Consider the following 23,926-nt stretch of genomic DNA (forward strand, 5'->3'; position numbering starts at 1 on the left):
CTAGAAAGCCTGTAACTAGAAAAATTTACCATAAAGTATGGAAGAAATATATCTGTTGGTGCGAATCGAAAGGATTCCCATGGAACAAGATAAAAATTCCTAAGATTCTATCCTTTCTACAAGAGGGTTTGGAGAAAGGATTATCTGCAAGTTCTTTGAAGGGACAGATTTCTGCTTTATCTGTTTTACTTCACAAAAAGCTGGCGGCTGTGCCAGATGTTCAAGCTTTTGTTCAGGCTCTGGTTAGAATCAAGCCTGTTTACAAACCTTTGACTCCTCCTTGGAGTCTCAATTTAGTTCTTTCAGTTCTTCAAGGGGTTCCGTTTGAACCCTTACATTCCGTAGATATTAAGTTATTATCTTGGAAAGTTTTGTTTTTGGTTGCAATTTCTTCTGCTAGAAGAGTTTCAGAGTTATCTGCTCTGCAGTGTTCTCCTCCTTATCTGGTGTTCCATGCAGATAAGGTGGTTTTGCGTACTAAACCTGGTTTTCTTCCGAAAGTTGTTTCTAACAAAAATATTAACCAGGAGATAGTTGTGCCTTCTTTGTGTCCGAATCCAGTTTCAAAGAAGGAACGTTTGTTGCACAATTTGGATGTAGTTCGTGCTCTAAAATTCTATTTAGAGGCTACAAAGGATTTCAGACAAACATCTTCCTTGTTTGTTGTTTATTCTGGTAAAAGGAGAGGTCAAAAAGCAACTTCTACCTCTCTCTCTTTTTGGCTTAAAAGCATCATCCGATTGGCTTATGAGACTGCCGGACGGCAGCCTCCTGAAAGAATCACAGCTCATTCCACTAGGGCTGTGGCTTCCACATGGGCCTTCAAGAACGAGGCTTCTGTTGATCAGATATGTAAGGCAGCGACTTGGTCTTCACTGCACACTTTTACCAAATTTTACAAATTTGATACTTTTGCTTCTTCTGAGGCTATTTTTGGGAGAAAGGTTTTGCAAGCCGTGGTGCCTTCCATCTAGGTGACCTGATTTGCTCCCTCCCATCATCCGTGTCCTAAAGCTTTGGTATTGGTTCCCACAAGTAAGGATGACGCCGTGGACCGGACACACCTATGTTGGAGAAAACAGAATTTATGCTTACCTGATAAATTATTTTCTCCAACGGTGTGTCCGGTCCACGGCCCGCCCTGGTTTTTTAATCAGGTCTGATGAATTATTTTCTCTAACTACAGTCACCACGGTATCATATGATTTCTCCTATGCATATTCCTCCTTTACGTCGGTCGAATGACTGGGGAAGGCGGAGCCTAGGAGGGATCATGTGACCAGCTTTGCTGGGCTCTTTGCCATTTCCTGTTGGGGAAGAGAATATCCCACAAGTAAGGATGACGCCGTGGACCGGACACACCGTTGGAGAAAGTAATTTATCAGGTAAGCATAAATTCTGTTTTCCTCCGTTTGCGCTTCTTCCTCGGGTGATTACTCAAATCAAGCAGGAGAAGGCATCGGTGATACTCATTGCACCGGCCTGGTCTTGCAGGATTTGGTATGCAGATCTAGTGGACATGTCATCTCATCCACCTTGGAGTCTTTCACTAAGGAAGGACCTGTTAATTCAAAGTCCCTTCCTGCATCCAAATCTAGTTTCTCTGAAGCTGACTGCTTGGAGATTGAACGCTTAATTCTGTTTAGGCAGGGTTTTTCTGATTCGGTTATTGAGACCATGATTCAGGCTCGTAAACCTATGACCAGAAAGATTTATTATAAGATATGGTGTAAATATCTATATTGGTGTGAATCCAAAGGTTACTCATGGAGTAGAGTTAGGATTCCTAGGATTTTGTCTTTTCTCCGAGAGGGCTTGGAGAAAGGCTTATCAGCAAGTTTTTTGAAGGGTCAGATCTCTGCTTTATCTATTTTGTTGCATAAACGTCTGGCAGATGTTCCAGATGTTCAGTCTTTTTGTCAGGCCTAATTTAGAGTTAGGCCGATATTTAAACCAGTTACTCCTCCATGGAGTCTGAATTTAGTTCTTAATGTTCTCCAACGGCCTCCGTTTGAGCCTATGCATTCCTTAGATGTTAAGTTGTTATCTTGGAAAGTTTTATTTCTTGTTGCTATTTCTTCTGCTCGTAGAGTCTCTGAACTCTCGGCATTGCAGTGTGAATCTCCTTACCTTATCTTCCATTCGGATAAGGTAGTATTGCATACTAAGTTGGGATTTCTTCCTAAGGTTGTTTCTGACAGGAACATTAACCAGGAGTTTGTTGTTCCTTCCTTGTGTCCTAATCCTCCTTCTCAGAAGGAACGGCTTTTGCACAATTTAGACGTGGTTTGTGCTTTAAAGTATTACTTACAGGCGTCTAAAGATTTTCGTCAGTCTTCTTCTTTGTTTGTGTTTTTTTTCAGGAAAACGTAAGGGTCAGAAAGCTACGGCTTCTTCCTTTTCTTTTTGGCTGAAGAGTATCATCCGATTTGCATATGAGACTGCTGGACAGCAACCTCCAGAGAGAGTTACGTTTCATTCCACGAGGGCTGTTGCTTCCTCATGGGCATTCAAAAATGAAGCTTCTGTGGAACAGATTTGCAAGGCTGCAACTTGGTCCTCTCTTCACACTTTTTCAAAATTTTACAAATTTGACACGTTTGCCTCAGCTGAGGCTGCTTTTGGGAGAAAGGTTATTCAAGCAGTGGTGCCTTCCGTTTAGGTTCCCTGTCTTGTCCCTCCCCTATCATCTGTGTACTCTAGCTTTGGTATTGGATCCCATTAGTAATTAAGATGATCCGTGGACTCATCGTGACATTAAAAAGAAAACAAAATTTATGCTTACCTGATAAATGTATTTCTTTTTTGTCACGATGAGTCTACGACCCGCCCTGTTATTAGAGACAGGTTGTGGGTTATTGTAAACTTCAGACACCTCTGCACCTTGGCTTTTCCTTTCTCTTCCTAACTTCGGTCGAATGACTAGAGTCGGAGGAAAGGGAGGAGCTATTTAACAGCTCTGCTGTGGTGCTCTTTGCCGCCTCCTGCTGACCAGAAGGTGAATATCCCATTAGTAATTAAGATGATCCGTGGACTCATCGTGTCAAAAAAGAAATACATTTATCAGGTAAGCATAAATTTTGTTTTTTCTATTTGTAAAAAGATAAAGATGACCAATTTGCTAACTGGCAGCTAATGATAAAAAGTAATAAAAACACCCCACCACACTAAAGATGAGAGTATTGTCTGTGGACCAATACGTCTCTTAAGTCAAAATACTTAACTTTATCTCAGTGCAAATGCTTCAACTTCCACAGTGTAAAGGTGTAGCAAAGTAAAGACATTCTGGTGGTAAACACTGGTGTGATTCAGGTTAGTATCCCTGCATGTGAGAAACGCGTAAGTTCATATGGCATACTGAATAATGTTTGTACATATACTAAGCTTTTGATCACAGGTTTTGGAAAGTGTTACTACGTTTTAATCATCCTAGTTTTGCATACTTTTTCTATTAGAATATTGCTTTAATTTATTTTTTCTTTTACTGGTTTTCTTCCTGCAGATACCATTATGGAAAAATGTCATGCCTTATTGTCCTTAATGAAACCATTTCACTGTTTTATAGTAGTTTTGTAATAATATTTATAGTTTTGTTCTGGCTCCTATCTCCCCCGCAGCTCTATTTCTGTATCTACTCTATATTGGGCACACTCAAGAGAGCTCACTGGCCCAAAAATCCAGAGGAGGCTAAAGCTGGAGGTTTTGTAGTTGCCTATGGCCAGGATGGGTCCCCTATTTACCGTAATCCCTGTAGTGAGCAGGTCCTGAAAATCCTGGATGGTGTGCTGGCTTTTATCAGGTAAGCAGGCTATGTGAGGTCATGGTGGGTGATGGTGAGGGTCCTTCTAAGGAGCTTATGGACAGGTCTTAGTTTGGGGGCAGCACCCAAGGCTGGATTGGCCTACCAGGATACCAGGAGATTTACCGGTGGTCTGCAGCAGCTGGGGCTGAAAAGCTCCAACTTAAAGGGGTGATTAATGGATGCAATTGGGTTGTAGGGTACCTATATAGCCACAATCTTGCACTTTTTTTTTAAATACAAACTAATATAATATCATTCTAATATAAAATATTTAGGGAAGTAGTATCCCAGTAATCCCCTTTGATAAAAATGGGGTGTACGCATTATACTGAGTCAACATAAAATAAGGCTGGTCTTCAAATTTTCCAGGGCTGCTTTTTATTCCCAGTCCGGCCCTGGCAGCACCCTTTTTTAGATGTCTCAGAAAGTGGACTACACCCTAAGAGAGGCCTTATTGTATGGTGAACACCCAATTAGAGGTCTCGGTGCAGGTTTTAGATTGGGAAAATAGTGCCTAAAAGAGATGTTTCAACTTGGGGGACACCCAATATAAGGCCTCAGTTTGTGGGGGGAGACACCCAATGAGAGGTCTCAGTTTGTGGGGGGAGGCGCCCCACCCAGTGAGAGGTCTATACCAAGTTTGCAGATGCAGCACTGAGAGCACACTACTTCAGGGGACACTTCTTTATCTATTGTAGTTAATGGGACAGTATACCCTACATTTTTCCCCCTTTAATTTGATCACTGTGATCCATTTTTGCCTGTTGGAGTGTATGAAATTGTTACCAAATAGCAAAGTAAGAAAGAACAATAAATTAAACCTAAAGAAACAAAATGTATGCTTACCCTATAAATTATTATTGTTGTAGAGTACACAATTTCATTCAATTACTGTTTGGATTTCCATCTTAATATGGGAAGAGTCTACAGCTGCATTCCTTACTTTTGGAAAATACTGAACCTGGCCACCAGGAGGAGGCAGACACCCAGCCAAAGGCTTAAATACCTCCCCCACTTCCTCATAACCCCTGTCATTCTTTGCCTTTCATCACAGGAGTTTGACAGAGAAGTGTTAGAAGATTTCAGAGTCTATGTCAGCAGTCCTCTGCTAAGCCAGAGCAAACCAAGAGCTCTTGGAAGCCGTCTCAGTCCTGGAATAAATCCAAGCAGAGCAAGAAGCCTGCCGAGTCTAAGTCGGCATGAATGGGCGGTCCCCTGTCCTCTTCTGGATCGTGTAGGGGGCAGTATGTCGCTCTTTTCAGTCGCTTGGTTCAGGGACGTGCAGGATCCATGGGTCCTGGAGGTCATAGCTCAAGGTTTCAAGAGGTTTTAAGTCTCAGCCACCCAAGGGCAGATTCCTCCTGTCTTCCTGACACAGTAAGGAGGGAAGCCTTTCTGGGGTGTGTATGGGATTTGTCCTCTTAAGAGTTATTGTCCCGGTGCCTATCGCAGTGAGAGGTTTGGGATACTATTGAAACCTTTTCGTGGTCCCTAAGAAGGAGGGAACTTTCCATCTGATTCTGGACCTAAAGTGCTTAAGCAAGTTTTTATATGTCCCCTCGTTCAAGATGGCAACAATAAGGGCCATTCATCCGAATTCGTTCGAGAAGGGCAGTTCATGACCACGATAGATCTGAAGGATGCTCCCTTCACGTACCAATCCTCTAGGACCACTTCCAGTTCCTAAGCTTGCATTCCTGGACCAGCACTTCCAGTTTATTGCCCTTCCATTTGGTCTAGCTACGGCTTCAAGAATTTTTCGAAGAGTGGACCATTCGGAATATCTTCTTCGCTCCCATGGATGAAAGATAATCTAGAGAGAGTTCTCTTGTGTCAAGTACCAGGGTAGAATTCACGGGTACTATAATAGTCTCCATAGACATGAGAATATTTCTAACAGACCAGAGACGTTGCAAGCTAGCTTCAACACGTCTTGCCCTCCAGATCTCCTTAAGTCCATCTGTGGCTCGGTGTATGGAGGTACTTGCTCCCATGGTGTCCAGCATGGACATCATTTCCCTTGCCAGGTTTCACCTCAGACTGTTGCAACTGCGCATGCTGAAGTAGTGGAATGACGATCATTTGGATCTGTCTCAACAGATTTCTCTGGACAGAATCGCTCTCTTGGTGGTTTTATCCGGATCCCTTGTCCTGATGGTCGTCCGTCTCAAGACCATCCTGGGTGATTGTGACTACGGTTGCGAGTCTGTCAGTATGGGGAGCTGTTTGGGGTGCCAGGAAGGCACAGGGCCTATGGTCTTAGGAGGTAAATCTCCCTCCTGACCTCATTTTGGCCCTTTGGGCAATGTACAATGCTCTGAAGGCTTGGCCTCCACTGGGTTTGTCCCAGTTAATCATATTCCAATCAGACAATATATCCTCGGTGGCTTATATCAACCATCATGGGGGAACGAGAAGCTCCCTAGTTATGAGGGAAGTATCTCGGATTCTGGTGTGGGGGAGACCCACATTTGTTCGCTGTCAGTGATCCACATTCCGGTGTGGACAACTGGAAAGCGGATTTTCTCAGCAGACAATCCTTTTATCCGGGGAAATGGTCTCTCCATTCTGAGTGTTTGCAGAGATTTGCAAGAGGAAGATCTTATGACGTCTCAATACCAGGCTACCCAGATATGGGTTGAGGTACAGGGATCCTCAGGCGGAGCTAACAGAGGCATTAGCAGTGCCTTGGAAGTTGAATCTAATTTATCTTTTCCAGCCGTTACCACTACTTCCTAGTGTAGTGGCTCGAATCAAGCAGACTTCAGTGATACTGATTGCTCCGTCTTGGCCACGAAGGATATGGTTTGCGGATCTAGTGGGGATGTCATCAACTCCTCTGTGGAAGTTACCTTGTCGCAGGGATCTGCTAACCAAGGTTTCTTTGTTCATCAATGTTTAGATTCTCTGAGGCTGACTGCGTGGAGATTGATCGCTTAGTCCTAGCCAAGAGAGGGTTTTCTGAGAGAGTTATTTTTATTATCATCAAGCTCGTAAGCTGGTTGCTCGTCTTATCTATCATAAGGTGTGGAGGACCTACTTATTCTGTTCTCCAGGATGAACTGGAGAAGGGCTTTTCTGCAAGTCCCCTGATGGGACAGTTTTTCAGCCCTGTCTGTGTTACTGCACAAGAGGTTCGCTGAGCTTCCAGATGTGCGGCCATTTGTTAAGGCTCTGCTGGGATCAGACCTGTGTTTAGATCAAGGCTCCTCCTTGGAGTTTAAATATTGTTCTTAAAGTTTTGCAACGGGCTCCGTTGGAGCCTATGCATGAAGTAGACATTAAATTGTTGTCTTGGAAGGTTTATTTTCTACTGGCTATTGATTATGCACGCAGAGTATCTGTGATTGCTGCCTTGCAATGCATCCTCCTTATCTGGCTTTTCATGCCGATAAGGCTGTTTTACGAACCAAGTTTGGTTTCTTCCTAAGGTTGTGTCAATTCGGAACTTCAATCAAGAGATTGTGGTTCTTTTTTTATGTCCTAATCCTTCTTCGTTGAAGGAACATTTGCAACGTATTTCTGGATGTAGTTTGTGCCTTGAAGTTATATCTTCGGGCCATGAAGGAATTTAGACAAACCTCTTTTTCTGTTTGTTCTCTTTCCGGGAAGCATAGGGGTCAGAGTGCCTCTTCGACTTCCTTACCTTTTTTGACTGAGGAGTGTCATCCGTTAAGCATAGAGACGGCGGGACATAAGACTCCTCTGTGGATTACGGCTCATTCTATGAGAGCAGTGGTTTCCTTTTGGGCCTTCAAAGATGAGGCCTCTATGGATCAGATTTGTAAGGTGGCTACCTGGTTTTCCTTACATACTATTTCAAAATTTTACAAATTTTATGTTTTTGCTTCTGCTGAAACAGCCTTCGGGAGAGAGGTTTTGCAGGCTGTGGTGCCTTCAGATTAGGGTCCGCCTCTCTTTTTCCCTCCCGTTAGCATTCCGTGTACTCTAGAGCTTGAGTATATGTTTCCCACAAGTAAGGAATGCAACTGTGGACTCTTCCCATATTAAGATGGAAAACATAAAATATGCTTACCAGATAAATTCATTTCCATCTGTATGGGAAGAGTACACAGCTCCCGCCTGTGTTTTTTGATGGGCGGCCCTAAATTAAAGTTTTTTCTCCAGGCACCTTTTTTCACCCTGATATTTCTCCTACTGTTCCTTGTTCCCTCGGCAGAATAACTGGGGGATGAGGGAAGTGGGGGAGGTATTTAAGCCTTTGGCTGGGGTGTCTGCCTCCTCCTGGTGGCCAGGTTCAGTATTCCCAAAAGTAAGGAATGCAGCTTTGGACTCTTCCCATACAGATGGAAATGAAATTATCAGGTAAGCATAATTTATGCTTTTCTTCTTAAACGGGAGAGTCCACAGCTGCATTCATTACTTTTAGGAAATACGGAACCTGGCCACCAGGAGGAGGCAAAGACACCCAGCCAAAGGCTTAAATACTTCCCCCACTTCCCCCATTCTCCAGTCATTCTTTGCCTATCGTCACAACAATCTGTCAAACTTGAAGGACCGTGCTACTGTTCCACAGCATAGATTCCGGTAAGATTGTTTCATTTTCCTTTTCAATGTGGGAATACATGTAATGATAGAAGACAGGGTCTCAGTGGGACTCCTTTATCTTATCAACGGAATCAATGGTTAATATCTCCTGAGGGGGGTTATTGAACAGTGGAGGATTTTAATCATGTTTGTTATGTGATTCTGTGTGCAGATGTTGGGCTCATGGCTATAACGGAACATATAAGGTTTTCTTTCATGTAATTGGAAAGAGTCCATGAGCTAGTGACGTATGGGATATACAATACTACCAAGAGGGGCAAAGTTTCCCAAACCTCAAAATGCCTGTAAATACACCCCTCACCACACCCACAATTCAGTTTTCTTTTGCAAGATGTACCGAGTCCACGGATTCATCCTAACTTGTGGGATATTGTCCTTCCTGACAGAAAGTAGCAAAGAGAGCACCACAGCAGAGCTGTCTATATAGCTCCCCCCTTAACTCCACCCCCCAGTCATTCTCTTTGCTGGCTCTATGCAGGAAGGGTAAAGAGAAGAGGTGTTAAACTGTTAGTTTTATTTTATCTTCAATCAAGTGTTTGTTATTTTTAAATAGTACCGGTGTTGTACTATTTACTCTCAGGCAGGACATAGATGAAGATTTCTGCCTGGAGGATTTTGATCTTAGCATTTGTAACTAAGGTCCACCGTTGTTCCCACAGAAGCTGAGGAGTACAGGAAAACTTCAGTGTGAGGAACGGTTTCTTGCTATACAGCAATGAGGTATGTTCAGTCATATTTTCTGCAGAGACTGTGTTAACTCAGAAAGGCTGACAGTGTCCCCATTAGGGGAAGGGTAAGCAGTAATCCTAGTGTTATCAGAGGTTTTTACTAGCTTGCATAAAGGGTTAATTTTTTGTGGGCACTCAGTTTGTTATGTGAATTTGGGACAAACATTTTTGTGTCTGGGAGTAACGTTTTCTGTTTTATGGGACATTTGCTTGAGGGTTCTTTGGGGTTGTTTATAACCCACATGGCTTTCAGGCAGGGTTTGTTAGTTTTGTGTAGGCCTCAGCAACATCGAGTGAAGTGGGCGGGGCCTACATTTACAAGCAGCAAGCAACTTCTCCTGAGGTCCTGATAGTCTTCTGAGGGACTAATTGAAGCTTTAAACCCCATATTATCGCTTCCTAAGGGCAGGTAGGGCCACAGCAGAGCTGTGGCAAGGTGCTTTAGGGAGTTTTAACCGGTTTTAGACAATTATCAATCCGTTTTTTTCATTTGGGGGGTCTATTGCTTTTTTACTTGTGGTGCAATCCTTCTAAAGCTTAGTGGGTACACTGTTAAAATTTCGGAATTTTTGAAGCAATTTTAACCTCTTTTGCAGTCTGTGTATGCCTATTTTTCTCTTAAAGGTACAGTACCGTTTTTGCAAATTGTGTTTTTTTCATTAAATAAAGTGTTTTCCAAGCTTGCTTCATTACTAGCCTGTTAAACATGTCTGACACTGGGGAAACTCATTGTTCAATTTGTTTAGAAGCCATTGTGGAACCCCCTCTTAGAATGTGTCCCACTTGTACTGATATGTCTATAAATTGCAAACAGCATATTTTGACTTATAAGAATTTGGCATTAAATGATTCTCAGACAGAAGGAAATCAGGTTTCGCCATCTAGTTCTCCCCAGGTGTCACAACCAGTTACGCCCGCACAAGCGACGCCAAGTACTTCTAGTGCGTCTAATTCTTTCACCTTGCAAGATATGGCTTCAGTTATGAATACTACCCTCACAGAGGTTTTATCTAAACTGCGAGGGTTGCAAGGGAAGCGCAGTAGCTCTGGGTTAAGAACAAATGCTGAGCCTTCTGACGCTTTAGTAGGCGTATCCGATATTCCCTCACAATGTTCTGAGGTAGGGATGAGGGATTTGCTGTCTGAGGGAGAGATTTCTGATTCAGGAAAGATGTTCCCTCAGACAGATTCAGATATGACGGCATTTAAATTTAAGCTAGAGCACCTCCGTTTATTGCTCAGGGAGGTTTTAGCTACTCTGGATGATTGTGACCCTATTGTTGTTCCAGAGAAATTGTGTAAAATGGACAAATATTTAGAGGTTCCTGTTTACACTGATGTTTTTCCGGTCCCTAAGAGGATTTCAGACATTGTTACTAAGGAGTGGGATAGACCAGGTATTCCGTTCGCTCCCCCTCCTGTTTTTAAGAAAATGTTCCCCATTTCTGACACCATAAAGGACTCATGGCAGACGGTCCCTAAGGTGGAGAGAGCTATTTCTACTCTGGCTAAGCGTACAACTATACCTATTGAAGACAGTTGTGCTTTTATTGATCCTATGGATAAAAAGTTAGAGGGTCTCCTAAAGAAAAATTTTTGTTCATCAGGGTTTTCTTCTTCAACCTATAGCGTGCATTGTTCCGGTAACCACTGCAGCTGCTTTTTGGTTTGAGGCTCTAGAAGAGGCTCTTCAGATGGAGACCCCACTAGATGATATTTTGGACAGAATTAAGGCCCTTAAGTTGGCAAATTCTTTTATTACAGACGCCGCTTTTCATCTTGCTAAGTTAGCGGCAAAGAATTCAGGTTTTGCCATTTTAGCGCGAAGAGCGTTATCCAAGTCCAGGTCAGCTGATGTGTCATCTAAATCTAAGCTTTTGACCATCTCTTTCAAAGGTAAGACCCTATTCGGGCCTGCACTGAAAGAGATAATTTCAGACATCACTGGAGGGAAGGGTCATGCCCTCCCTCAAGATAAGTCAAATAAGACAAGGACCAAACAAGATAATTTTCGTTCCTTTCGAAACTTCAAGGGTGGTCCCGCTTCCTCTTTCCCTGCTGCAAAGCAAGAGGGGAACTTTGCTCAATCCAAGCCAACCTGGAGACCTAACCAGGCTTGGAACAAGGGTAAACAGGCCAAAAAGCCTGCTGCTGCCACTAAGACAGCATGAAGGGTTAGCCCCCGATCCGGGACCGGATCAAGTAGGGGGCGACTTTCTCTCTTTGCCCAGGCCTGGGCAAGAGACGTTCAGGACTCCTGGGCCGTAGAAATTGTAACCCAGGGCTATCTCCTAGATTTCAAAGATTCTCCTCCAAGGGGGAGGTTCCATCTTTCTCAATTGTCTGTAAACCAGACAAAAAGAGAGGCGTTCTTACGCTGTGTAGAAGACCTTTTTACCATGGGAGTGATCTGCCCAGTTCCGAAAACAGAACAGGGGCAAGGTTTCTACTCCAATCTGTTTGTGGTTCCCAAAAAAGAGGGAACCTTCAGACCAATTCTAGATCTCAAGATCCTAAACCAATTCCTAAGAGTTCCATCCTTCAAGATGCAGACCATTCTGACTATTTTACCAATGATCCAGGAGGGTCAATATATGACTACCGTGGATCTAAAGGATGCGTATCTACACATTCCTATCCACAAATTTCATCACCAGTTCCTCAGGTTTGCCTTTCTGGACAGGCATTACCAGTTTGTGGCTCTTCCCTTCTGGTTGGCCACGGCGCCAAGAATCTTCCCAAAGGTGCTAGGTGCTAGGGTCCCTTCTGGCTGTCCTAAGGCCGAGGGGCATAGCAGTGGCGCCTTATCTAGACGACATCTTAATTCAAGCGTCGACTTTCCAACTTGCCAAGTCTCACACGGACTTAGTGTTGGCCTTTCTAAGATCTCATGGGTGGAAGGTAAACGAGAAAAAGAGTTCTCTTATTCCTTCACAAGAGTTCCATTCCTGGGAACTCTGATAGATTCGGTGGACATGAAAATATTTCTGACGGAGGTCAGGAAATCAAAGATTTTAACCACCTGCCGAGCTCTTCATTCCATTCCTCGGCTGTCAGTGGCTCAGTGTATGGAGGTAATCGGACTTATGTTAGCGGCAATGGACATAGTTCCGTTTGCTCGCTTGCATCTCAGACCACTGCAACTATGCATGCTCAAACAGTGGAATGGGGATTATGCAGATTTATCTCCTCAGATAAATCTGGATCAAGAGACCAGAGACTCTCTTCTTTGGTGGTTGTCACAGGATCACCTGTCCAAGGGAATGTGTTTCCGCAGGCCAGCGTCGGTTATTGTGATGACGGACGCCAGCCTACTGGGCTGGGGTGCAGTCTGGAATTCCCTGAAAGCACAGGGTTTGTGGACTCAGGAGGAGGCCCTCCTACCGATAAATATTCTGGAATTAAGAGCGATATTCAATGCTCTTCAGGCGTGGCCTCAGCTGGCTTCGGCCGGATTCATCAGGTTTCAGTCGGACAACATCATGACTGTAGCTTATATCAATCATCAGGGGGAAACAAGGAGTTCCTTGGCGATGATAGAAGTTTCCAGGATAATCCGATGGACAGAGACTCACTCTTGCCATCTATCAGCGATCTATATCCCAGGGGTGGAGAACTGGGAGACAGATTTTCTAAGTCGTCAGACTTTTCATCCGGGGGAGTGGGAGCTCCATCCGGAGGTGTTTGCTCAACTGGTTCAGATATGGGGCACACCGGAATTGGATCTGATGGCGTCTTGTCAGAACGCCAAACTTCCTCGTTACTGATCCAGGTCAAGGGATCCTCAGGCAGTACTGATAGATGCTCTAGCAGTACCCTGGTCGTTCAACCTGGCTTATGTGTTTCCACCATTCCCTCTCCTTCCGCGTCTGATTGCCAGAATCAAACAGGAGAGAGCTTCGGTGATTTTGATAGCGCCTGCGTGGCCACGCAGGACTTGGTATGCAGACCTGGTGGACATGTCATCTCTTCCACCATGGACTCTGCCACTGAGACGGGACCTTTTGATTCAAGGTCCATTCAAGCATCCAAATCTAATTTCTCTGCAACTGACTGCTTGGATATTGAATGCTTGATTTTATCAAAGCGGGGTTTCTCTGAGTCAGTCATAGATACCTTGATTCAGGCTCGAAAGCCTGTCACCAGGAAGATCTATCATAAGATATGGCGTAAATATCTTTTTTGGTGTGAATCCAAAGGCTACTCATGGAGTAAGATCAGGATTCCTAGGATTTTGTCTTTTCTCCAAGAAGGATTGGAGAAAGGATTGTCCGCTAGTTCCTTAAAGGGACAGATATCTGCTTTGTCTATTCTGTTTCACCAGCGTCTGGCAGATGTCCCAGACGTTCGGGCTTTTTGTCAGGCTTTAGTTAGAATTAAGCCTGTGTTTAAACCTGTTGCTCTGCCATGGAGTCTCAATTTAGTTCTTAAAGTTTGAACCCATGCATTCCATAGATATTAAGCTTCTATCTTGGAAAGTTCTGTTTCTAGTTGCTATCTCTTCAGCTCGAAGAGTTTCTGAACTATCTGCATTACAATGTGACTCGCCTTATCTTGTTTTCCATTCTGATAAGGTGGTTTTTTGTACCAAACCTGGGTTCCTCCCTAAGGTTGTTTCTAACAGGAATATTAATCAGGAAATTGTTGTTCCTTCTCTGTGTCCTAATCCTTCTTCTAAGAAGGACCGTCTGTTGCACAACTTGGACGTGGTTCGTGCCTTGAAGTTTTATTTGCAGGCAACCAAAGATTTTCGCCAATCATCTTCTTTGTTTGTTGTCTATACTGGAAAGCGTAGAGGTCAAAAGGCTACGGCTACCTCTCTTTCCTTTTGGCTGAAAAGCATCATCCGTTTGGCTTATGAGACTGCTGGACAGCAGCCTCCTTAAAGAATTACAGCTCACTTCACTAGAGCGGTGGCTTCCACATGGGCTTTTAAAAATGATGCTTCTGTTGAACAGATTTGTAAGGCTGCGACTTGGTCTTCGCTTCATACCTTTTCCAAATTGTACAAATTTGATACTTTTGCTTCTTCGGAGGCTATTTTTGGGAGAAAGGTTTTGCAAGCAGTGGTGCCTTCCGTTTAGGTTCCTGTCTTGTCCCTCCCTTCATCCGTGTCCTAAAGCTTTGGTATTGGTATCCCACAAGTTAGGATGAATCCGTGGACTCGGTACATCTTGCAAAAGAAAACAGAATTTATGCTTACCTGATAAATTTCTTTCTTTTGCGATGTACCGAGTCCACGGCCCGCCCTGTCTATTCAAGACAGATAGTATTTTTTATGTAAACTTCAGTCACCTCTGCACCTTATTGTTTCTCCTTTTCTTCCTTGGCCTTCGGTCGAATGACTGGGGGGTGGAGTTAAGGGGGGAGCTATATAGACAGCTCTGCTGTGGTGCTCTCTTTGCTACTTCCTGTCAGGAAGGACAATATCCCACAAGTTAGGATGAATCTGTGGACTCGGTACATCGCAAAAGAAAGAAATTTATCAGGTAAGCATAAATTCTGTTTTTACAAACTTTGCCTCCTATGGAGGTGGTGAAGTAAGTTTGTGCTAAGATTTCTACGTTGATATGCGCTTCTCAGCATTTTGAAGCCCGATTCCTCTGAGTGCAGTGAATGTCAGAGGGATGTAAAGGGAGTATCACCTTTTGAATGCAATGATTTTCCTCACAGGAGATCTATTTCTTAGGTTCTCTGTTATCGGTCGTAGAGATTCATCTCCTACCTTCCTTTTCAGATCGACGATATACTCTCATATTCCATTACCTCTACTGATAACCGTTTCAGTACTGGTTTGGCTATCTGCTATATGTGTATGGGTGTCTTTGGTAAGTATCTTTTCATTACTTAAGACACTCTCAGCTATGGTTTGGCAATTTATGTATTTTATAAAGTTCTAAATATATGTATTGTACTTATATTTGCCATGATTCAAATTTTCAGTATATTTCCTTTTGCAGACTGTCAGTTTCATATCTGGGAATTTTTTTTTAGGAAAAATGTATTTCTTACCTGGGGTGTAGTCTTTTTCAAATTGACTATCTTTTAAATTCGAGGGCAGAATTAGGCTTGCAAGGGCGCAAAATGCTAAAGTTTATTGCGTCATTCTTGGCGCAAGTTTTTTTTGGCGCAAAGTTACGTTCGTTGACGCAATTTCCTCATCTCCGGCGTCTTAGTTTTTGGCGAGTCCTTCACAAGGTTGCGTCTTCTGTGACGCGAGTGTGTCATTTCTGGACGTTTTTGGCACCAAAAAATATTTTTCTGTTTGTGCCGTGCGTCATACTTGGCGCCAAATATTTTCATTATTTAAGACCCCATTCCTATATGCCTCTTGCCTTTTCTCTATGTCAGAGGGCTATGCTGTTTGCATTTTTTTTTTTTTTCATTCCTGAAACTGCCATATAAGGAAATTGATCATTTTGCTTTTTATGTTTTTTTTTTCTCTTACATTTGCAAGATGTCTCAATCTGATCCCGTCTCAGAAGTCACTGTTGGAACTCTGCTGCCGGATAACGGTTCTACCAAAGCTAAGTGCATTTGTTGTAAACTTGTGGAGGTTATATCTCCAGCTGTGGTTTGTAATAGCTGTCATGATAAACTTTTACATGCAGAAAATGTATCCATCAGTAGTAGTTCAATACCTGTTGCTGTTCCCTCAACATCTAATGCACAAGATTTCTTCTGTTAAGTGTGATCAGTCCACGGGTCATCATTACTTCTGGGATATTACTCCTCCCCAACAGGAAGTGCAAGAGGATTCACCCAGCAAAGCTGCATATAGCTCCTCCCCTCTACGTCACTCCCAGTCATTCTCTTGCACCCAACGACTAGATAGGATGTGTGAGAGGACTATGGTGATTATACTTAGTTTTATATCTTCAATCAAAAGTTTGTTATTTTAAAATAGCACCGGAGTGTGTTATTATCTCTCTGGCAGAGTTTGAAGAAGAATCTACCAGAGTTTTTGTTATGATTTTAGCCGGAGTAGTTAAGATCATATTGCTGTTTCTCGGCCATCTGAGGAGAGGTAAACTTCAGATCAGGGGACAGCGGGCAGATGAATCTGCATAGAGGTATGTAGCAGTTTTTATTTTCTGACAATGGAATTGATGAGAAAATCCTGCCATACCGATATAATGTCATGTATGTATACTTTACACTTCAGTATTCTGGGGAATGGTACTTCACTGGAATTACACTGTAAGAAATACATAAAGCTGTTTAATAACTAGAGATTATGTTTAACGTTTTTGCTGGAATGTAAAATCGTTTTCATTTACTGAGGTACTGAGTGAATAAATGTTTGGGCACTATTTTTCCACTTGGCAGTTGCTTAATCTGTTTTCTGACAGTTTCTGTTCTCCCTCACTGCTGTGTGTGAGGGGGAGGGGCCGTTTTTTGGCGCTTTTACTACACATCAAATATTTCAGTCAGCAACTCATTGTATTCCCTGCATGATCCGGTTCATCTCTACAGAGCTCAGGGGTCTTCAAAACTTATTTTGAGGGAGGTAATTTCTCTCAGCAGAGCTGTGAGAATTATAGTTTGACTGAGATAAAAAACGTTTATTCTGTAATTTGTTTCCTGCTTTCAGAATTTGTTATCTTTGCTAATGGGATTAAACCTTTGCTAAAGTTGTGTTATTTACAAGGATTGAGGCTATAACTGTTTCAATTTATTAATTTTCAACTGTCATAGATCTTCTGTGCTTCTTAAAGGCACAGTACGTTTTAATATTATTCTAATTGAATTGTATTTCCAAGTTACAAGTTTATTTGCTAGTGTGTTAAACATGTCTGATTCAGAGGATGATACCTGTGTCATTTGTTGCAATGCCAAAGTGGAGCCCAATAGAAATTTATGTACTAACTGTATTGATGCTACTTTAAATAAAAGTCAATCTGTACAAATTGAACAAATTTCACCAAACAACGAGGGGAGAGTTATGCCGACTAACTCGCCTCACGTGTCAGTACCTACATCTCCCGCTCAGAGGGAGGTGCGTGATATTGTAGCGCCGAGTACATCTGGGCGGCCATTACAAATCACATTACAGGATATGGCTACTGTTATGACTGAGGTTTTGGCTAAATTACCAGAGCTAAGAGGTAAGCGTGATCACTCTGGGGTGAGAACAGAGTGCGCTGATAATATTAGGGCCATGTCAGACACTGCGTCACAGGTGGCAGAACATGAGGACGGAGAGCTTCATTCTGTGGGTGACGGTTCTGATCCAAACAGACTGGATTCAGATATTTCAAATTTTAAATTTAAACTGGAAAACCTCCGTGTATTACTAGGGGAGGTGTTAGCGGCTCTGAATGATTGTAACACAGTTGCAATACCAGAGAAAATGTGTAGGTTGGATAAATATTTTGCGGTACCGACGAGTACTGAGGTTTTTCCTATACCTAAGAGACTTACTGAAATTGTTACTAAGGAGTGGGATAGACCCGGTGTGCCGTTCTCACCCCCTCCGATATTTAGAAAAATGTTTCCAATAGACGCCACCACAAGGGACTTATGGCAAACGGTCCCTAAGGTGGAGGGAGCAGTTTCTACCTTAGCTAAGCGTACCACTATCCCGGTGGAGGATAGCTGTGCTTTTTCAGATCCAATGGATAAAAAATTAGAGGGTTACCTTAAGAAAATGTTTGTTCAACAAGGTTTTATATTGCAACCCCTTGCATGCATTGCGCCGATCACGGCTGCAGCGGCATTCTGGATTGAGTCTCTGGAAGAGAACATTGGTTCAGCTACTCTGGACGACATTACGGACAGGCTTAGAGTCCTTAAACTAGCTAATTCATTCATTTCGGAGGCCGTAGTACATCTTACTAAACTTACGGCGAAGAATTCAGGATTCGCCATTCAGGCACGCAGGGCGCTGTGGCTAAAATCCTGGTCAGCTGATGTTACTTCTAAGTCTAAATTGCTTAATATACCTTTCAAAGGGCAGACCTTATTCGGGCCCGGGTTGAAAGAGATTATCGCTGACATTACAGGAGGTAAAGGCCATGCCCTGCCTCAGGACAAAGCCAAAGCCAAGACTAGACAGTCTAATTTTCGTTCCTTTCGTAATTTCAAAGCAGGAGCAGCATCAACTTCCTCTGCACCAAAACAGGAAGGAGCTGTTGCTCGCTACAGACAAGGCTGGAAACCTAACCAGTCCTGGAACAAGGGCAAGCAGACTAGGAAACCTGCTGCTGCCCCTAAAACAGCATGAATTGAGGGCCCCCGATCCGGGATCGGATCTAGTGGGGGGCAGACTTTCTCTCTTCGCCCAGGCTTGGGCAAGAGATGTTCAGGATCCCTGGGCGCTAGAGATAATATCTCAGGGATACCTTCTGGACTTCAAATACTCTCCTCCAAGAGAGAGATTTCATCTGTCAAGATTGTCAACAATCCAGACAAAGAAAGAGGCGTTTCTATGCTGCGTACAAGAGCTCTTGTTAATGGGAGTAATCCATCCAGTTCCACGATCGGAACAGGGACAGGGGTTTTACTCAAATCTGTTTGTGGTTCCCAAAAAAGAGGGAACTTTCAGACCAATCCTGGACTTAAAGATCCTAAACAAATTCCTAAGAGTTCCATCATTCAAGATGGAGACTATTCGGACAATTTTACCTATGATCCAAGAGGGTCAGTACATGACCACTGTAGATTTAAAAGATGCTTACCTTCACATACCGATTCACAAAGATCATTATCGGTACCTAAGGTTTGCCTTCCTAGACAGGCATTACCAGTTTGTGGCTCTTCCATTCGGATTGGCTACAGCTCCAAGAATCTTCACAAAGGTTCTGGGTGCTCTTCTGGCGGTACTAAGACCGCGGGGAATCTCGGTAGCTCCATACCTAGACGACATTCTGATACAAGCTTCAAGCTTTCAAACTGCCAAGTCTCATACAGAGTTAGTGCTGGCATTTCTAAGGTCACATGGATGGAAGGTGAACGAAAAGAAAAGTTCACTCGTTCCACTCACAAGAGTTCCCTTCCTGGGGACTCTTATAGATTCTGTAGAAATGAAGATTTACCTGACAGAGGACAGGCTAACAAGACTTCAAAGTGCTTGCCGCACCCTTCATTCCATTCAACACCCGTCAGTGGCTCAATGCATGGAGGTAATCGGCTTAATGGTAGCGGCAATGGACATAGTACCCTTTGCACGCTTACACCTCAGACCACTGCAACTGTGCATGCTAAGTCAGTGGAATGGGGATTACTCAGACTTATCCCCTTCTCTGAATCTGGATCAAGAGACCAGAAATTCTCTTCTATGGTGGCTTTCTCGGCCACATCTGTCCAGGGGGATGCCATTCAGCAGACCAGACTGGACAATTGTAACAACAGACGCCAGCCTTCTAGGTTGGGGTGCCGTCTGGAATTCTCTGAAGGCTCAGGGACAATGGAGTCAGGAGGAGAGTCTCCTGCCAATAAACATTCTGGAATTGAGAGCAGTTCTCAATGCCCTCCTGGCTTGGCCCCAGTTGACAACTCGGGGGTTCATCAGGTTTCAGTCGGACAACATCACGACTGTAGCTTACATCAACCATCAGGGAGGGACAAGAAGCTCCCTAGCTATGATGGAAGTATCAAAGATAATTCGCTGGGCAGAGTCTCACTCTTGCCACCTGTCAGCAATCCACATCCCGGGAGTGGAGAACTGGGAGGCGGATTTCTTAAGTCGTCAGACTTTTCATCCGGGGGAGTGGGAACTTCATCCGGAGGTCTTTGCCCAAATACTTCGACGTTGGGGCAAACCAGAGATAGATCTCATGGCGTCTCGACAGAACGCCAAGCTTCCTCGTTACGGGTCCAGATCCAGGGATCCAGGAGCAGTCCTGATAGATGCTCTGACAGCACCTTGGGACTTCAGGATGGCTTACGTGTTTCCACCCTTCCCGTTACTTCCTCGATTGATTGCCAGAATCAAACAAGAGAGAGCATCAGTGATTCTAATAGCACCTGCGTGGCCACGCAGGACTTGGTATGCAGACCTGGTGGACTTGTCATCCTGTCCACCTTGGTCTCTACCTCTGAAACAGGACCTTCTGATACAGGGTCCCTTCAAACATCAAAATCTAACTTCTCTGAAGCTGACTGCTTGGAAATTGAACGCTTGATTTTATCAAGACGTGGGTTTTCTGAGTCAGTTATTGATACCTTAATACAGGCTAGGAACCCTGTTACCAGAAAGATTTACCATAAGATATGGCGTAAATACCTATATTGGTGTGAATCCAAAGGTTACTCTTGGAGTAAGGTTAGGATTCCTAGGATATTGTCTTTTCTACAAGAAGGTTTAGAAAAGGGTTTATCTGCTAGTTCATTAAAGGGACAGATCTCAGCTCTGTCCATTCTGTTACACAAACGTCTGTCAGAAGTTCCTGACGTCCAGGCTTTTTGTCAGGCTTTGGCCAGGATTAAGCCTGTGTTTAAAACTGTTGCTCCACCATGGAGTTTAAACCTTGTTCTTAATGTTTTACAGGGCGTTCCGTTTGAACCCCTTCATTCCATTGATATAAAGTTGTTATCTTGGAAAGTTCTATTTTTAATGGCTATTTCCTCGGCTCGAAGAGTCTCTGAATTATCAGCCTTACATTGTGATTCTCCTTATTTGATTTTTCATTCGGATAAGGTAGTCCTGCGTACTAAACCTGGGTTCTTACCTAAGGTAGTTACTAACAGGAATATCAATCAAGAGATTGTTGTTCCTTCTTTATGCCCAAATCCTTCTTCAAAGAAGGAACGTCTACTGCACAACCTGGATGTAGTCCGTGCTCTAAAATTTTACTTACAGGCAACTAAGGAATTTCGACAAACGTCTTCTCTGTTTGTCATTTACTCTGGGCAGAGGAGAGGTCAAAAAGCTTCCGCTACCTCTCTTTCTTTTTGGCTTCGTAGCATAATTCGTTTAGCTTATGAGACTGCTGGACAGCAGCCTCCTGAAAGAATTACAGCTCATTCTACTAGAGCTGTGGCTTCCACTTGGGCCTTCAAGAATGAGGCCTCTGTTGAACAGATTTGCAAGGCTGCAACTTGGTCTTCGCTTCATACTTTTTCCAAATTTTACAAATTTGACACTTTTGCTTCATCGGAGGCTATTTTTGGGAGAAAGGTTCTTCAGGCAGTGGTTCCTTCTGTATAAAGAGCCTGCCTATCCCTCCCGTCATCCGTGTACTTTTGCTTTGGTATTGGTATCCCAGAAGTAATGATGACCCGTGGACTGATCACACTTAACAGAAGAAAACATAATTTATGCTTACCTGATAAATTCCTTTCTTCTGTAGTGTGATCAGTCCACGGCCCGCCCTGTTTTTAAGGCAGGTAAATATTTTTTAATTTATACTCCAGTCACCACTTCACCCTTGGCTTTTCCTTTCTCGTTGGTCCTTGGTCGAATGACTGGGAGTGACGTAGAGGGGAGGAGCTATATGCAGCTTTGCTGGGTGAATCCTCTTGCACTTCCTGTTGGGGAGGAGTAATATCCCAGAAGTAATGATGACCCGTGGACTGATCACACTACAGAAGAAAGGAATTTATCAGGTAAGCATAAATTATGTTTTACCTGTAAATTTAAAAGAATTTATTTCTGATTCTATACAGAAGGCTTTGTCTGCCATCCCGCCTTCTAATAAACGTAAAAGGTCTTTTAAAACTTTTATAAAGTTGATGAAATTTCAAATGACTGACAACATACTGAATTATCCTTCTCTGATGAGGATCTATCTGGTTCAGAAGATCCTTCCTCAGATATTGACACTGGCAAATCTTATTTGTTTAAAATGGAATATATTCATTCTTTGTTAAAAGAATTGTTGATTATATTGGATATGGAGGAAACTAGTCCTCTTGATATTAAAACTAGTAAACGTTTAAATTCTGTTTCTAAACCTCCTGTGGTTATTCCAGATTTTTTTCCAGTTCCTGATGCTATTTCTGATATGATTTCTAAGGAATGGAATAGGCCTGGTACTTCTTTTTTTTCCTTCTTCAAGGTTTAAAAAATTGTACCCTTTGCCAGCAGTCTCTTTAGAGTTTTGGGAAAAGATCCCTAAAGTTGATGGGGCTATCTCTACTCTTGCTAAACGTACTAATATTCCTACGGAAGATAGTACTTCTTTTAAAGATCCTTTAGATAGAAAACTTGAATCTTATCTAAGGAAAGCCTATTTATATACTGCTCATCTTCTCAGGCCTGCAATTTCTTTGGCTGATGTTGCAGCTGCATCAACTTTTTGGTTGGAACATTTAGCGCAACAAGAATTGGATTCTGATTTGTCTAGCATTGTTTGCTTACTCCAACATGCTAATCATTTTATCTGTGATGCTATTTTTAATATAATCAAAATTGATACTAAATCTATGTCTTTAGCTAGTTTAGCTAGAAGAGCTTTGTGGCTTAAATCTTGGAATGCTGACATGACTTCTAAATCCAGATTGCTATCTTTCTTTCCAAGGTAATAAGTTATTTGGTTCTGAGTTGGATTCAATAATTTCAACTGTCACTGGGGGGAAGGGATTTTTTTTGCCTCAGGATAAAAGACCTAAGGGTAAACCTAAAGCTTCTAACGGTTTTCGGTACTTTCGACAAAATAAGGAACAGAAACATAATCCTTCCCCCAAGGAATCTGTTTCCAATTGGAAGCCTTCCTCATATTGGAATAAATCCAAGCCATTTAAAAGAGCCAGCTCCTAAATCCGCATGAAGGTGCGGCCCTCATTCCAGCTCAGCTGGTAGAGGGCAGATTAAGATTTTTCAAAGATGTTTGGATTAATTCTGTCCAAAATCAAATTTAAATTAAAATTTGGGTTGTAGATTAATTTTTTCAGCGGAAAATGGCTGTTTTTATTTTTATCCCTCCCTCTCTAGTGACTCTTGCGTGGAGTTCCACTTCTTGGGTACTGCTATCCCATACGTCACTAGCTCATGGACTCTTGCCAATTACATGAAAGAAAACATAATTTATGTAAGAACTTACCTGATAAATTCATTTCTTTCATATTGGCAAGAGTCCATGAGGCCCACCCCTTTTTTATGGTGGTTATGATTTTTTTGTATAAAGCACAATTATTTCCAAATTCCTTTCTTGATGTTTTTTACTCCTTTCTTATTACCCCACTACTTGGCTATTCGTTAAACTGAATTGTGGGTGTGGGAGTTCCCCGTTCCGGACTCTCAGCTTGAGCTGTCAGAAACCATCCCTAAGGTGGATGGGGCTATCTCTACGCTCGCGAAGCGGACGACTATTCCCCTTGAGGATACTTCGTCGTTTAAAGAGCCCATGGATAAAAAGCTGGAAAACATGTTGAGAAAGATGTTTCAGCACACGGGGGTTTGTTTTCTTTTTAATGACACGAGTGCACGGATAATCCAATTACTATTGGGAATATCACTCCTGCCCAGATGGAGGCGGCAAAGAGCACCACAGCAAAACTGCTCAATATCACCTCTCTTCCCTCCCACCCCAGTCATTCTCTTTGCCTACGTTAAGAGCAAGGAGGTGGTACAGTTAGGTGTTAGAAAAGATTCTTCAATCAAGAGTTTATTATTTTTAAAGTAGTACAAGATTGTGCTGCTTTGTCCTAGGGTGTAGCCTTAGTCCATATCAGTCTCTTCAGTAGAGCAGTGGTGGCTTTAAAGCAATGGGAACTTGTGGGACATAATTCTTACTGCGCCTCCCATATACTGTTGCTGCCCTTACACTGAAACCCTGAGCAAAATTACTCAGTCAATTCTCTTTTTTCACAGGTCCATGGTAGGGAGAGGACCTCTTAAACCTGGGAGCTGCCTTGCTGTCGGGCAGATGAGGAGGTAAGTGCT

The 23,926-nt window shown here is 43.0% G+C and overlaps 1 protein-coding gene across 1 annotated transcript in view; it reads left to right on the forward strand.

Annotated features, from left to right (window-relative positions):
• XPO5 (exportin 5) overlaps positions 1-23,926 on the forward strand; it is a 630,805-nt gene that overhangs the window by 408,022 nt on the left and 198,857 nt on the right. Inside the window, exon 20 of the mRNA XM_053712755.1 lies at positions 3,618-3,799. Within this exon, the coding sequence (XP_053568730.1) occupies positions 3,618-3,799 (182 nt within the window). The remainder of the gene's footprint in view (positions 1-3,617; positions 3,800-23,926) is intronic.

This window comes from Bombina bombina, chromosome 4 (genome assembly GCF_027579735.1).
Source record: "Bombina bombina isolate aBomBom1 chromosome 4, aBomBom1.pri, whole genome shotgun sequence".
In the NCBI taxonomy this organism is placed as follows: Eukaryota; Metazoa; Chordata; class Amphibia; order Anura; family Bombinatoridae; genus Bombina; species Bombina bombina.